This window comes from Canis lupus, chromosome 1 (genome assembly GCF_003254725.2).
Source record: "Canis lupus dingo isolate Sandy chromosome 1, ASM325472v2, whole genome shotgun sequence".
NCBI classification, from domain to species: domain Eukaryota; kingdom Metazoa; phylum Chordata; class Mammalia; order Carnivora; family Canidae; genus Canis; species Canis lupus.
In genome coordinates this window covers 88,696,556-88,712,339 of record NC_064243.1, presented here as the reverse complement: position 1 = coordinate 88,712,339, position 15,784 = coordinate 88,696,556, and the positions used below count along the sequence as shown (strand labels likewise).

Genomic DNA, 15,784 nt, shown 5'->3' with positions numbered 1-15,784 from the left:
GGCGCCGCGCGGAGAGAAATCTCAGGGCGCCTGCGCGGAGGGGCACGCATGCGCAAGAGGACGAGCCCGCTGACAGATTGGCGGCGGCGGCGGCGGCGGCGGCGGCGGTGGCCCCAGCCCTGGCCCTGGACCGCGGGGAATGGGAATCCCAGGTCTCTGAGCGCCGCCCCCGCCTCCCTGCCCCCGACATGGCTCAGGAGAAGATGGAGCTAGACCTGGAGTTGCCTCCGGGTGCTGGCGGGAGCCCGGCGGAGGGCGGCGGCAGCGGCGCGGGCGGGGGCCTCCGGAGGTCTAACAGCGCCCCCCTGATCCACGGCCTCAGTGACACTTCGCCGGTGTTCCAGGCCGAGGCGCCGAGCGCCCGGCGGAACAGCACGACGTTCCCGAACCGCCACGGCCTGCTGCTGCCGGCCTCCCCGGTCCGCATGCACAGCAGCCGCTTGCACCAGATCAAGCAGGAGGAGGGCATGGACCTCATCAACCGAGAGACCGTCCACGAGCGCGAGGTGCAGAACGCCATGCAGATAAGCCACTCCTGGGAGGAAAGTTTCAGCCTGAGTGACAACGACGCGGAGAAGTCCGCCTCCCCGAAGCGCATCGATTTCATTCCGGTGTCACCAGCGCCGTCACCCACCCGGGGGATCGGGAAGCAGTGCTTTTCACCATCCTTGCAAAGTTTTGTGAGTAGCAATGGATTGCCTCCGAGCCCTATTCCCAGCCCAACGACTCGGTTTACTACCCGGAGAAGCCAGAGTCCCATCAATTGCATTAGACCAAGTGTTCTTGGACCACTGAAAAGAAAATGTGAAATGGAAACTGAGTATCAGCCAAAGAGATTTTTCCAGGGCATCACCAACATGCTTTCTTCTGACGTTGCACAGCTGTCAGATCCTGGCGTGTGCGTATCGTCTGATACCCTTGACGGAAACAGCAGCAGCGCCGGATCTTCTTGTAACTCACCAGCGAAAGTCAGCACTACCACCGACTCTCCTGTGTCGCCTGCCCAAGCGGCCTCTCCATTTATTCCAGTAGATGAACTTTCATCTAAGTGATTCACCCTCCCATCCCGAGACTCGTTGTTTTCTGTTTTTGTTTTTTTGTTTTTTTTTGCAATGGAGAGAAAAATCAAGTTGGAGCAAGCACTGAACTTTGTCAATTAATTTGAGGCTATTTCCTATTCGACCCTTTCCTTTTTTTTTTTTTTTTTTTTGGAATTTCCTGAGATGTTGTTACTCTAGAGAACTTTTATGTCAGGTTCCTGCGGGTGCCCTTGAATTCAGTGTAGTGATATTTTCAGACGTTTTCCAATAAGTGTGTTGAAGCATACGTCTTTATGCTGCTAATATGTTTAAATACATATGTTATCCCTTGATTTTTTAAAATAATCGAGAGCTCTATTTATTTATGGGATTATTAAGTTCTGATGCAAATATAAATGTTGAATTAATCAGTATAGTAAACTGATGTTTTAAAATTCCATATTTCATGCCCACACTAATTTTTGATGTTATTTTTCCAGTGGTCGCTAATTTCTATTTGATGGAGGATAACCTAGTTACTTACAGCGGTTTTTAAAAATATGTTAGTTATAACATAGTGATCCAGTGGTTGTCTATTTTACCCAGGAATCCTCGGATATTTAATTTTCTGGGTACACAAGTGGCTGCGAGGGGGGAATGATAAAAACAAAATATAAAAGTTTGCAACAAGTCTTTTTAAATTAACTATATAAAAGTAAACAAACGCATTTTCTAATGAAGTTTTAATAGTAATTCTAATAAGTCATGCCAATATAACTACAGAAAAGTTTAAAAATTTTTTCTAGACCAGAAAGTGCATTTTCTTGGGTATAATCCTGAAGGGACATGGGACAGTGCCTTGCAGTCTTAGCCCACTGTACATAGGCTGAGACCAGGTCCTTTGTACCACTGCAAACTTAAAAGTTTCTCAGATGTAGAGAATGTGGGAAGCCCTGTTGAACTTCACCAGAGCACCCAGGCAGATAAAAATCTCTCAATCATTGATATGCTTTAAAATATCCAATTGTGCCTCAGTGAAAATCCCTGCCAACAAGGAGCCAGAGCAACTTTTGGCTGCTTTTCTGCTCTGCCCATCTGTTACCTTCCTGGTTTTCCCTGGCTCAGGAAGGAAGCGGCTGTTTCCTTGCCAACAGGTCCTTCCTCTCCACCTCCCACCAAACTAGGGCATCATCGGTTAGACAGAGGTACAGTGTGACTTGGATTTCCGACAGTGAGCAACAACAGAACTGTGGAATTGTTGCAGGAACCTGTGTAGTTAAAGCCACAGCTGGATTTGACTGCCTTGGGGATGCCAGTTGATTAAGGGTCAGTGACTTGCAAGAGAAAAAAAAAAATCAGTGGAGAGTCACATAGGTAAATCGTTATTTAACTTAGATTTTGTTAAAGGTAGAATTGTGAAATGTTCTTTTCTTTGCCTTTTACAACTAAGACAAAATATGAAAATATTTAATAACAAATGTTTTTATATTATACCTTCCTATATCTTCCTTTACTAGATAGGTAGAAAGAATGGCAGACAAAAAAAGGGGAAGAAATAAAAGAGACCAAGACAAAAAGCTCCGGCTTTCTTTAAGTAACTGCCTACAGAGACTTTAACAATTATGTGGAATTTTTTTTTACAACTACGAGAATAAATGGAACTAGTCAACTTTTGAAAGTTGCCTTAAGAGTTCAATGAAACTATGTTGAGGGTAAGATTGTGTCCACAGGCTTAAAATTCTCTGTTCTGGGTAATAGTTCATGTGTGCCAGTCCTGACCTTGTTCCTCCAGTATGTCCAACTTCCTGTTGGGTACCTTGATCTGCTTCCAGACGTACTGTAACCTCAGCATCTCCAAAACAAAAGTTAGTATCTTTTCATCGAACCTGTTCTTGAGTTACCTAAATTGATGTGCTCGCTGATTTTCTAAACGAGAAACCATAGAAAGCGTTTTTGACTTTCCCCTTTTCCCTGTCACATCCAGCGTGATCACTCAGTTCTGTCTACTGAAGTGAACCTGAGACCTCTCCGCTACACTGCTTCTGTTGCCTCTGATTCAGCTTAGGTTCCAGCCTAAGTGATTTCCCACCTCCCCTCTGGCCTGGTCTTCACCCCACCTCTAAAGTGATCTTTCTGATATATAAACTTGATTTTCCCCCCTCCCGCTTGAAAACTCGATGTGCATCCTCATTTCTCACGGTGTAGGGAATGCTTTCTGTAACCTGGCATATAATACTGTCCTTCGTGAACCGGGCATATTGTAAAACAGCTTCACAGCTCTGCTCATCCTACCCCGACACACATCCTTCCTTCTTACTCTGCAAACACTAGACTACTTGATATTCTTTAAATATGCCATGTACTTTCATGTGTTGTGCCTTTGGATGGATTGTTCTTTTCCCCTAAAATGCCATTCCTGTCCTTTTCAGCCAGGCAAGTGCTTTGTTTCTTTTTTTATTGCATGTTAATTTAACTATGAAAGAATGTATACCTGCTGATTATAAAAGTATTTAAACAATGCAGATACCTATATAGTAAAAACTGCAAGTCTGCCTTTTACTATGTAAAATTCATCTTCCCTTCCTGTTGCTAATTTCTGTTAATTCAAGATATACTGTATAAGATGTTTTACCCCTCATTTTCATGTATATATGTATATAAATTCAGGAACCACCACGCCCTTGACATCTCTCTTCCTTTTCTTTCCTCCGAATCTTCTCCAAGTCTTAGTGATTTTCTCTTCCAGAATCTATTACTTTGTTTTCATCTCTGTTGCCACCCCAACCCAGGCTACCATTCATTTCCCTCCGAGACTTCTAGCGTAATTCCCATCTCTCCCTCTCACACTGTCTCTGGTAGGCTGTCCATTCATTCTCCATACAGCAGCTAAAGTAATCCTCTTAAAATTGCATATCTGATCTTCCATCGCCCAGCTTAAGGCTTTTCATTTGCTTCCTGTTATGTTTGTGGTATACCAAAATACTAATTCTGGCCCGGGAGGCCCTGGGGGATCTGACCCTTGCCCCTCCTTCTTGTTTTCTGTACCCCACCCTCACTGGCTTGCTTCCTTCTCATTAAATACATCATCTTCTCTCCCATATTAGATCCTCTTACCAGATCATTTTCTCTGAAGGTACAGGGAAACCTTCACATCCATAAGCTTATTTTTCTATATAGGTGGTAAATTTTAAATCAGATGAGGCTCTAAGAGTTTATGTAGACCATTTACATTGTCATATTATTGTTCATAAACTTAGTCTATTACTTTGTAGACTGTAAGGGCTTAGGTCACGTGAGAACTATCCTTCAAAAAACATTTGTAAGATATGAGTATTGATAAGCTATAAACTCTGCTGAAAGTCCCAGTGCACATATCAACATTTAGTTAAAGTACAGTCTGTTCTATATAACAAACCTCTGTGGTATATTTTCCTTTATTTTGTCTGTTATAAACACTATGAAAATGGAAAAAAAATAATGGTCACCAAATCTGCGACTGCTGGACGTCAGAACCTTTAAGTGTACTTAAAAGATTGATTGTAATCAAGAATAACCTGTATCAGGATGCCTTCCAGTAATTCAGGTTTATTAGGTTAGGTCAGCTGGTCATACACCTATAGAAGAGACAACTCTTAAATATTTGGCAGTAAGATGGGGAAAGTGACCAGGCTTATGAGGGGAAACAGGACTAAGATTTTTTTTTCTTACGGCCACATTTATAGAGGAGTACAAAAAGTTTGAAGATCCAAGAGAGAGGTGGAAGATGGGAATCATTGCCAGAACAACAAACCAAGGAAGGTGATGTAAACTACATTTCCAGGGTAGCATCAGCGTATAGAAGAGTCAAGGGACACCTGGGTGGCTCAGTGGTTGAGTGTCTGCCTTTGGCTCAGGTCATGGCCCGGGGTCCTGGGATCAAGTTCCACATCAGGCTCCCCAGTGGAGCCTGCTTCTCCCTCTGCCTCTCTCCACGTGTCTCTCATGAATAAATAAATCTTAAAGAGCCTGGGAAAGGAGGTCTGGAGGCATTTTATTTTTCTTTGAAAACAGAAAGAGTGAAAAGACCCAAACAAAGATATCAGTACATGTTAAATTGATTTGCTATTGCAGGAGTTGATGGGTGTGGAGGAAGGTATATATAAAGTGGAAAGGATTTGTTTCTGATTACTCTTATTTTTTCAATTATTGAGTAGTCTAGGATATTTGAGTGTGGACGGGAGTAGATTTAAAAGCTTGAGCAAAAGAAAGAGTTAATGTTGCCTTATGAAAATTGTAAAGCAGTGACTCAAGGTCAAAAGGCAGGTTTACTAGGCCACATTGGATGCGAGGTTGCAGTTGGATGACAGATACAAAAGAAGTGGTTTGGATTGACCTTGGTTTAAGAATTGGTCAAGCCAAGAACACCTGGGTGGCTCAGAGGTTGAGCGTCTGGGTTCGGCTCAGGTCGTGATCCCAGGGTCCTGGGATCGAGTTCCACATTGGGCTCCCTGTGGGGAGCCTGCTTCTCCCTCTGCCTGTGTCTCTGCCTCTCTTTCTCTCTCTGTCTCTCATGAATAAATAAATAAAGTTTAAAAAAAAAGAATTGGTTAAGCACATCTAGGTTGAGTCCAGTGTATGGAGCAATTAAAGATTCTGCTAAAAATGTGGCTGAATTACTGGCCAAGGCCTTGAGGATGGTAACAAGTTAGCAGTGAGTGATGGACGAGGCCCCCTTTCTCAAGGCCTAAAAATCAGCCGTGACAAAGTATACAGAGAATTGGATCTCATGCAGAACTCCTGCTTCAGTTTTGCCCATATTTTTCATGGCTAATTTGATTTTGTTAGAGAATCAATCCTCAATCAGCAAGCCTTGAGTTCCGCTTATATGATTAAAAAAAAATTAGATTGCTCCCTGTAGCCAGCACAGTTCTTTATGCCTGCCCTAACTTGCCATCCATGTAAAAAATTGTCTTAAAAGTTGAAATGACCTTTCTATTAAAAAAAAAAAAAAGTTATATATAAAATACTTGTTATGTGTCAGGCACCGTTCTAGGTACTAAACAATTTCACTTACTCTTAATATCATCTGAGAGATAAATGCTATTGTCATTTTACAAATGAGGGAGTGGAGGCAGAGCGAGGTTAAATAAGTAATTTGCTCAAGTTTCTAAAAGTGGGTGGTAGGCAGAGTATTGTAGTAGTTAGGAGCACATGCTGTGGAGCCCAGCAGTGGAGAGGATTACGTGGGTCAGTATACGTAAAGTCCAGCAGTGCCAGGCAGTTTCCACAGAAATGTCAGCTGTCATCACCTGGGAGGTTGTCATGATTGTCATCTAGTGGGGACTGGCTAAGGAAGCCTCTCTTGATCCCCCTTGGCTGATGGAAACTTGCGTTGACGCTCAGTGACAGTATGCTGTCTACCCTTCAGGGCAGCCTGTCCTTTTATGAGGTCAGTGTTTTCCACTTTGGAGGGTCTTTCTTTCAGCTGACATGTTCATCTGTAACTTCCATTGTTGAATTCAAGGCTGTCTCTCTGGAAAATGCAGAACAGGCCTTATCTCCCTCTCTCTCTTAGGTGATAACTCTTCCTTCACAGATTGGAAACACTGATCCTCTGTAATTACCTTCTCTTTGCTGCTGGCTTTGAGAAATCTGGAGCAGTTTTTTCACTGTTTTTCCCCTGCGAAATAGGACTATCATCCTTTATAGCCAAGATTTTTAAAAGATTTGATCCCTTCAAGACTGCTTGCCTTCCCCAGTGGGAAAGCAAAAGATGGCCTGATAACATGACCCATTGCCGGTAACAATAATTAGTAATAATTAGCACTAATATTTTTTCAGCACTAAATTGAACACCTAGACACTATTTCCAGTGCTTTGTACATATGAGTTCATTTAATTCTCAGGACAGTTTTGTGGGGTAGGTGCTGTGATTATTTCCATTTAACATGAGAAAACCAAGTACACTTTCTCAAGTCTCTATTCCTTTTTTTTTTTTTCTTTTTGAATTTAGGTCTTTTTGTTGTTTTCTTATGAACAGACTTTTTCCTTATTTGAAATAAAGTCTATTTTCCAGCCTACTCTTGCTGCCACTTATATGTTGAATCAAATGATATGTTTATTTAAAAGGATGATTTTAGACATATTAAAGGAAGCTCTCAGAAGAATTGTTTTCTTTAGTAGTAGGAAAAATTAAATTGGTATAGAAATAAATTGTGGTTTACATATTTTCAAACTGATTTGCTATTTGAAATAAATACCAAAATACAAATTTTAGACTATTTTCTTAAAAGTATATGTATATGATTTGTTATATTCCAGTTATACAGTATCCTTGATTGCCCTTAGATTGTCATTCCAAGGGAAACAAAAGCAAGACTATTTTGACTCCCCCCCCCAAAAAAAAGCCCTGTAAGTTTAAAATGTATCATATTTTTTCCTTTCTTTTTAATTGAAGTATAATTAATATAGAGTTAAAGTAGTTTCAGGTGTACAGTATGATTCAACAATTCTGTACATTACTCAGTGCTCATCAAGATAAGTGTACTTTTGGGGAGCCTGGGTGGTTCAGTTGGTTAAGCATCTGCCTTCAGCTCAGGTCATGATCCTAGGATCCTGCTCAGCAGGGAGCCTGCGTCTCCCTCTCCCTCTGTCTACTACTCTGCCTACTTGTGTGCTCTCTCTGTCAGATAAATAAAATCTTTTAAAAAAAAAATAAGTGTACTCTTAATCCCTATCACCCAGTTCACTCATCACTCCACCCACTCCCTTCTGGCAACCACCAGTTCTCTGTATTTAAGAGCTTTGTTTTTTTTGTTTTTTTTTTTTCTGTTTCTTTGTGTGTTTTGTTTCTTAAATTCCACATATGAGTGAAATCATGTGGTATTTTTCTCTGACTTGTTTTACTTAGTATTATACCCTCATCCATGTCATTGCAGATGCAAGATCTCATTCTTTTTTGCGGCTGAGTACTATTCCATTATACATACCATGTCTTCTTTATCCATTCTTCTATTGATGGATATTTGGGTTGTTTCCATATCTAGTTTTTGTAAACAATACTGCAATAAACAGCGGTGCATATATCCTTTCAAATTAGTGTTTTTGTTTTCTTTGGGTAAATACCCAGTGGTGGAATTACTGGGTTATAATTCTAATTGTAAATTTTTGAGGAGCCTCCATACTGCTTTCCACAGTGATTGTACCAATTTACATTCCCACCAAGATTACATGAGGGTTCCTTTTTCTCCACATCTTCGCCAACACTATTTCTTGCCTTTTTGATTCTAACCACTCTGACAGGTGTTAAGGTGATGCCTCATTGTGATTTTGGTTTCCATTATTCTGGATGTTGAACATCTTTTCATGTGTCTATTGTCCATTTGTATGTCTGCTTTGGGAAAATGTCTATTCAGGTCCTTGCCTATTTTAAAATCAGATTATATGTTATTTTGATGTTGAGCTGTGTAAATTCTTTATATATTTTGGATATTAACCCCTTCTCAGATACATCATTTGCAAACCGAAAAAGACCATAGACAGTAATCTGTTCAACATCAGCGGTAGAAACAATTTTCTCTGTCTCCTCAGGCACGGGAAACAAAAACAAAAATTAAGCTATCAGGACTATACCAAAATAAAAAGCTTTTGCACCCAGAAGGAGACTATCAACCGACAAGGCAACCTATACTGAATGGGAGAAAATGTATCTTTTTTTTAGAGCGAAAGTAACAGCAGGATTTAAAGAAGGATCCAAACCCTTTTATTGCCTAATAACAAGCTTGTCTTCTTTTTCTACAAGAACTCTCCCCAGAGGGCAGAGATTTAAATTCAGAACAATTGAGCAATCTCTGAGAAACTTTATTATTTTTTAACTTTACCTCCTAGGAAATGACTTCACTGTTGAATGAAAGGACCAAAAGAGGAAAACTTTGCTTTGAGTACATTTTAGAATTTGTGCTTAGACTTCAAGTTTCATGGTGTCATGTTCCTACGTTAGACATTTTGAAACAAACCCATCAAAAGGTGCAATTTGTTCCAAAGGGTTAGTTATCATTTTCAAAGTTCAGCAGGTATTTAAAAATCACTTCAAAGGTGACTTTTAGTTGTGTAGCTTGTGAAAATGATTTTATAACAGAGAGAGGTTAGAGATAACATCAAATACTCAAGTGTCATGCACATGCAATCTGAGGTACACAAACGTACACACATTCACGTGCGCACACGCCTGACCTACTTTATGAGCCTTGATCTGTGTACTTGGAGTCATAATTGAGCTTTCTTCCCATTCTAGATTTCCTCTCCTTTTCTCCTGATTCCAAGTGCTACCCTAAAAGAGAAATGGGTTTGTGTCTAGGATCTCTTTGTGCCTGAAAGCTACTTCTCTTTTTTGAACTTCTAGAATAAGTATGTAGGGAGATGTGAAAATCAGTAACAGGTTCTAAGGCAGTATGACTGCAACTGGAAAACAGAAAGCCTGTTGCTTTTATTGTCCCATGGAAGTTCAGTTCTGTATCCATGCCAGGGGTAGTTCTGGTTTTTTTCCAATTGCCTACAGTGGTCTTCCGAGCCAAACTAACATCTAGGGCTTGGCTAGCAAGGCATGTTGTGAAAGAAGACAATTGAGAAAGATCTTTTGTCCCCTTGGAAAGTCAAGTGGTTGGTTGAAGTAACCATTCCTGTGATTCAGGCAGTCCCTCCCCCTTAATTGAAAGAGAAAGAACAATTTTACTCTTGCAATGCCAGGAGGATTACCGGAGCTCTGGAGAGACCGGTAGCTAGTGAGTGTTGGTATCTTCTGAAAGGAAAAATATGAGATGTTGAGGAGGGAATGGCAAGTGAGAAATTGGGTATTTCTTTTGGTGTGGGAGACTTCTCTTGGACTCTTGGTAGCTCCTTGTTGACTAAACCGTGACATTGATGCTCATTTCTTCGTGGACCTTTGTGTACTCTTTCTTCCAGTTCTTTTGGGACTTGGAGTTAAATCAAGATATGTTTATGAATTTCTTTGAGCATCTTTCTTTTAATGTTCTCTTCTTTTGAGTCTTCTGAAAAGATAGTAAATGATAATAATTATCCTTGTCAGGTTACTTGGGGTCAAGCATTAGAAGTCTTGGAGTTCTTTACCGTACCAATTTATGCTAAGTTTCTAACTCTGAATTAAAATTCTAAACCTATCTGTAGGGTCTTTGTTAGGGCTCCATTTTACCACACTACTTCCTACCAGATTTTTCCCCCTCCACATGTCCTGGGAATTCTAGGACTCTAATGAGCTACCTGAGGTTCCTCAGGGCTTCATGCTCCCATATGCTGTGTTTTGATAAGCTGTGTCCTCTACTGAGAATGGCTCTTCACCTCTCCTTTTTCTACAGTCTCTACCAGCCTTCTTTCATTAACTCCTTCAAAACTTAACCCAAGAGGTACATGTTCTGGAAAGCCTTTCTTGATGGCCCCTGCCTCTCCAGCCCTAGCCAGTTAGATGACTTTCCTCTGATCCTGTTAAAACCCAGTGCTTCCTTCTATTAAGTGTGTTACCAGCTGATATTTGTATGGTTTCTTGTCTCTTTGCCATGTGCTTAAGCAAAGGCTCAGCCTTTTACTCCTGCCCCTAATATCTGTGCAGAGCACATTCTAATTGCTAGAGTTTACATGGAATAGATGAGTAATGGATAAATGGGTGAAAAATTGGCACAGGCTATTTTTAAGAGAAAGGAATCCAGTCATGTGACTGAGCGTGCAAAGAGACTAGAAATTCACTTTTTGAGCAATTTTGACTTGAGCATCTATTATATGCACTTCATACTGGCTAGTCTCTTAAGGCACATCAGTAGACAAAGACTCACGCCCTTGTAGAGCACACGTTGTGCTTACATTCTAACAGTACTAGGAAGGATGACCACATATATAATAAATAATTACATAACATGTAGAGTGAGGAGAAATGAGGAGGTCAGAGTGGCTGGAGCAGAATTACTGAAGGGTAAGGTAGTCAGAGGGGCTGAGAGAGGTGGGCAGAGGAGGGATTGTTGCAAGTGTAGATATCATAGGGTCTTGTGTACCATGGAAGGATATTGGCTTTGATTATGAGAGATGGAGAGCCATTGCAATGCTTTGAGCCTAGAAGTGGCATATCATTATAAGTTTTAAAAGGAACACTCTTGAGGCACCTGAGTGGCTCATTTGGTTGAGTGTCTGCCTTCAGCTCAGGTCATGATCCCAGGATCCTGAGAATCAGGTCCTGTGTTGGGCTCCCTCTTCAGTGGGGAGCCTGCTTCTCCCTCTGTTCCTCCTTCTCTCTCTCCATCTCAAATAAATAAATAAATAAAGTCTTAATAAATAGATGGGAGGGATGGATGGTTGGTTGGATGGTTGGACGACTTTTTCAAAGATGATAGTAGATTTTAAGGGGCAGGTATAGAAGCAAGGGGGCCACCACCTGCAATCCAAGTAAGAGATGGTGGTGGTTTGGGTGCAAGTGGTAGTAGTGGAGGTGGAAAGAAGTGGTTATATTCTATATTTTGAAGGTAGAGCCAACAGATTTAAGATGGCCATGAGAGAGAGAAATGGATAATTGCAAGGTCTGGGGATCTGAGCAACTGGCACAGTGGAGCCACCATCACCCGAGATGCAGAAATTTATGAGTGTGGTCAGATTTTTGTTTTTGGCTTGTGGAGTTAGAGGCACTAGTAGCTCAGTTTTAGATGTTTAAGTAAACGATCCTAATTAGACATTCAAGTGGAGATGTCAAGTGAGCAGTTAGTTATGAGTCTGGAGTTCAGGAGAGGGACTGGACTGGAAATACATTCTTGAGAATCATCTACCAATAACTGGATGGTTTGTAGAATCAGGAGAACACTTGAAATCACTAAGGGTCACATGAATGAGTGTCAAGAATAGGATAAGAACTGAACCGTGGGGCACTCTGTCACAGTAAGAGGACACCGAGAGGGGGCAGCCAACGAGGTAGGAAAACCAAGAGAATATGGTGGCCCAGAGACTGTGTGGAAGGAGACGGAGTGACCAGGTGTGTCAGTCGCACCTGATCTGACTAGTAAAATGAGGACAGATCACTGAGCGCTGACTTAGTAACACAGGTGTTACAGGCCACCTTGGTGAGAGTCCTTGTTGTGGAGCGCTGGGCTGGAAACCCTATCAGAGTGGCACAGGCCCCCGAGTGGAGTCCACCCCCTGGCTGAAGAAAGTGAGTTATTTCAGATCATTGAGAATACAGAAGAACCCAGGTAGGGTCATCGTCCCTACTGATCAATTGTTTATAAGCATTTCCCAAGAAACATCTTTTTACATATATGTGATTATAGTCTGGGCAAGAAAAACAGGACAAAATAAAATGTTCTTTCCTTTTTGATTTTTTGTTTGTTTGCATTATTGTGAGGGGAAAAATCTATAAGTAAATGTTTTTACTCCAAACATGAGTAAACTATAAAAGCTAAAGGCTTACTGATTCACTTCTTCATGAATTCGTCTGATTCATTTTATTCCCTTGTCATCTATTTTTGATGGCTTTTTTCCACTTATAAATTGAAATTTAGTTCCACACCCGTGACACAATTACTTCTGTACGTTTGGCCCAGTTTCTTAACCCAGAGACATTTTCCTCTTCAGTGAGTGCTGTGAATTTTTTTTTAAGTAGTTCATTGTCCTCTTAGAGTTTTATTTAGGGACCGATTATTTTTTTCGTATTCCTTTTCAAAATTATTGTCGAACGGTGGGAGAGGAGGGCACCAGTAATGATAAGGAAGAAAGAATGCCTTCTTTGCGTTGAATTGCTCAAATTTCATTCTAATTATAAAATATTGTCAAGCTCATTCTTGTGGGTTGGGCAGCCTGTCCCAATCCTTTCTAGAAGAGGACTCGGACATCTAAGCCAGATCTGTACCCAGGAGAGAACGTTGCCTGCTCTGGGATCCGCTCTCTCCTGATACTGCATTTCTGTCTTCCAAGACTCCAATCAAGTCCTGCTCATTCCATGGAGCCTCCTCTGCTTCTCCTGGCTCTAGGTAGTGTGGGTTTCCTCTGCATCACTGTACTGCCTACTGCCTTTAGCCCTTATTTTGTTGTTGATGGTGTGTGTTTAGGGGTGGGCTGGGGAGGTAGTGTTACCATAATGGTTAAAAAGCACAGCCTCCACAGACTGGTAAAAACTGCATTTCAGACCTAGCCTTTCCACTTCCCAGTTCTGTGATTTTAGGCCAATGTCTTAATCTTTGAGTGTCTTGGCCTTTTCACTTGTTAAATGGGTATAACTCCTACCTCAAAAATAGTAAAAATTAGAGGGGACAAGGCATGCAAAATTACTGACCAGGAAACTGGTGACCTAAATAAACGGGAATCTGAAAAATATGTGTAATATATGAACTAAGCACCTGTCTCTATGGCACATTTCCTGGAAGAAGGGGATACTGACTTATGTAGCTTTCCTAATACCAATTTTTAACTATGGAAAACTCAGTGTTTATTACTGACGATAGTTGGTGTTTGGGAAATGGTGGTCGGGGTAGGGGGATGCATGCTCATGGAAATATGTTCTGCATGTCATAGTGTATTTCGTTGCTGCCCATCAGTGGGTGCGTTAGGTTTTAGGAAACCTTCTAGACTCAGACTCTTACAGTGCACAGTCTACGGAAGTGATGTTACAAATTTTATGGTATAGGAAGTCAGTAAGTTTTCCTTTTAGTTTTCCTAACACTCATGAAAATTGCTGAGTTTCTTCCTCTTCTTGACATTTCACAGCCCAGAATACAGAAAGCTGCTTTGATTTTCACACAGTCAGTCAAATTCTGTATAGTTAGGAGAGGAGCTTAGATGACTTTTACTTTTAAGTAAACTTTCATAAGCCAGGTATTTTAATAATGTGAAAAAAGATGAGAGGAAATAGCCAAATGGGCTAAAATACACACACACACACACACACACACACACACTCTCTCTCTCTCTCTCTCTCTCTCTCTCTCTCTCTCTCTCTCTCTCTTTCTGGTGATAAAGCAGAGAAACTTTAGAAAATTCTAACAAGCAAAAAAAGTACACTGAGATGCCACTGTTTATACTCCCATGTATATCATCCTGGGCTTTGTCTGTGATAGAATTTGTGTATATAACTTTTATCCCAAAATGGCACTGTACTGTAGAGTCAGCTCCATAAACTACTGTTTTTCATGTAATATACAGTGAATATTTTAAATATACTTCTGCATCATTTTACCCTCTGTGGCTGTACTGTGTTATAGTTAACCAACTATTTTTGGCTCTTTAGAACGTTTCCGGTTTCTTCTCAGTTAAGTGTTTTGATGTATGTCAGAACAACTTTTGAAATTCAAAGACCCCCCCCCCAGAGTTTTCTTGGACATGCCAATATTAAATAGCAGATATGTTCATTTCAATTAAATTTTGTCCACTTTTAAAACATTCTTTTCCAAGTCCATTTTGAGTGATTTATTTAGTGGTAACATTTGGAGCCCCTTTGTGTGACTGGGGGAAAAAAGTATAGTTCCCTGGAAATATTGTGTTTTTCAGATTTTTTTTTTATAAATCTGCAACAGCCTTTTCCTCATTCAATCCAAACTAGAGAGTTATGAAATGTCACCAGGAAAATGTTGCCCTGAGGTTTTTATCTCCTAAAGTAGAATGATCTTTAATTGAGAGTTAGTAGGGTCACCAGTAGGTAGGTTGTTACAGTTTGCTATTTCAGTGGAAGAAAGACTGAAACGTGAGGGATGGAGGGCAGGTGATGAAGGAGGAGACCAGTTAAATAGATATCTGCCCCACAGACTTAAGATCACCACTGTTTCCATCTTTCATACCTCTAGCAACTTGAGATCCCAATTTTCCAAGTTATTCGTGATAGCAAATATTACCTCCAGCTGCCCATTGAAAGTCTCAGAAATCTTGACATTAAAACTAGCATAGTTCTGTTTCATGCACCAAGAGATGACAAAAATCCTTATTACATCATGTTTGTCAGTATTAGGATTATAAAATATGGTCACCAAACTTCTAAGTCTTAGGAAAAGGAATAATAGAGATGACTTGATCGTTCATTTTGCAATAAATGTCTGACGAATACCTACGATGTAGCTAGCTGGCACTGGGCTAGGGACTGGAGTTACAAAGAGGGATGAGCAAGGCCTTAAGCTATCTAGATGGGATCCACATACATACAGATAAAAACCTAACAGTGCTTTGTAGTACTTTTTTTTTGTGATATATAATAGTCATATTTCCAAAATGGTACTGGAGTTCAGAGGAAGGGAGAAACAAAGGTGTTTTTAAAAGAAGCAACTCATTACCAGATTGATAAGTGAAGAGGTATAACAAGAGACAGGGGGTCCACGAAAAGTGTCATGGATTCTGCAAAAGACAGTTTTATTCTGGGAATTTCCAGCAAACAAGAATTGTAATCCTCATGTAAAACAGTTCTTGAGTTAAGGTTTTAAATTTTCTTTACTAAAAATAATGTTTTCTCATTTTCCTGTAGCTGACTTTTTAAAAACCTGATTATTTGTTTATTCCTTTTTACAAAATTATTAAATCATTTTATCTTTAAAAAAGTAAATGAAATAGACATGGCTTAATAATATGTTCGTGTCACTACTTCCCATCCCAGTGACATACTTTTTTTTCCTGCCTTGGATTTAATAGCTTAGAATTATGGCTGTTCACAAAGAGAAAGATAGACTGCACAAAGAATCTGTAGTTTAAATTATTGACTAAATTTTTTGTGCTCTTAATAATACTTCAAAATACCATGTACATCAGTTGGTCTCAGCATT

General features: G+C 40.4%; 2 protein-coding genes across 5 annotated transcripts in view; both read left to right on the top strand.

Moving 5' to 3' along the window:
- The window catches only part of PIP5K1B (phosphatidylinositol-4-phosphate 5-kinase type 1 beta), a 300,641-nt gene that overhangs the window by 78,234 nt on the left and 206,623 nt on the right, over window positions 1-15,784 (top strand). The window lies entirely within an intron of this gene.
- PABIR1 (PP2A Aalpha (PPP2R1A) and B55A (PPP2R2A) interacting phosphatase regulator 1) lies at window positions 44-5,568 on the top strand. Its single transcript, XM_025423378.3, has one exon. The coding sequence runs from the start codon at window positions 189-191 to the stop codon at window positions 1,050-1,052; it is 864 nt and encodes a 287-aa protein (XP_025279163.1). The 5' UTR covers window positions 44-188; the 3' UTR covers window positions 1,053-5,568.

Excerpts from the sequence above, each read along its gene's own strand:
- PABIR1 (XM_025423378.3), top strand. The coding sequence starts at position 189 with ATGGCTCAGGAGAAGATGGAGCTAGACCTGGAGTTGCCTCCGGGTGCT.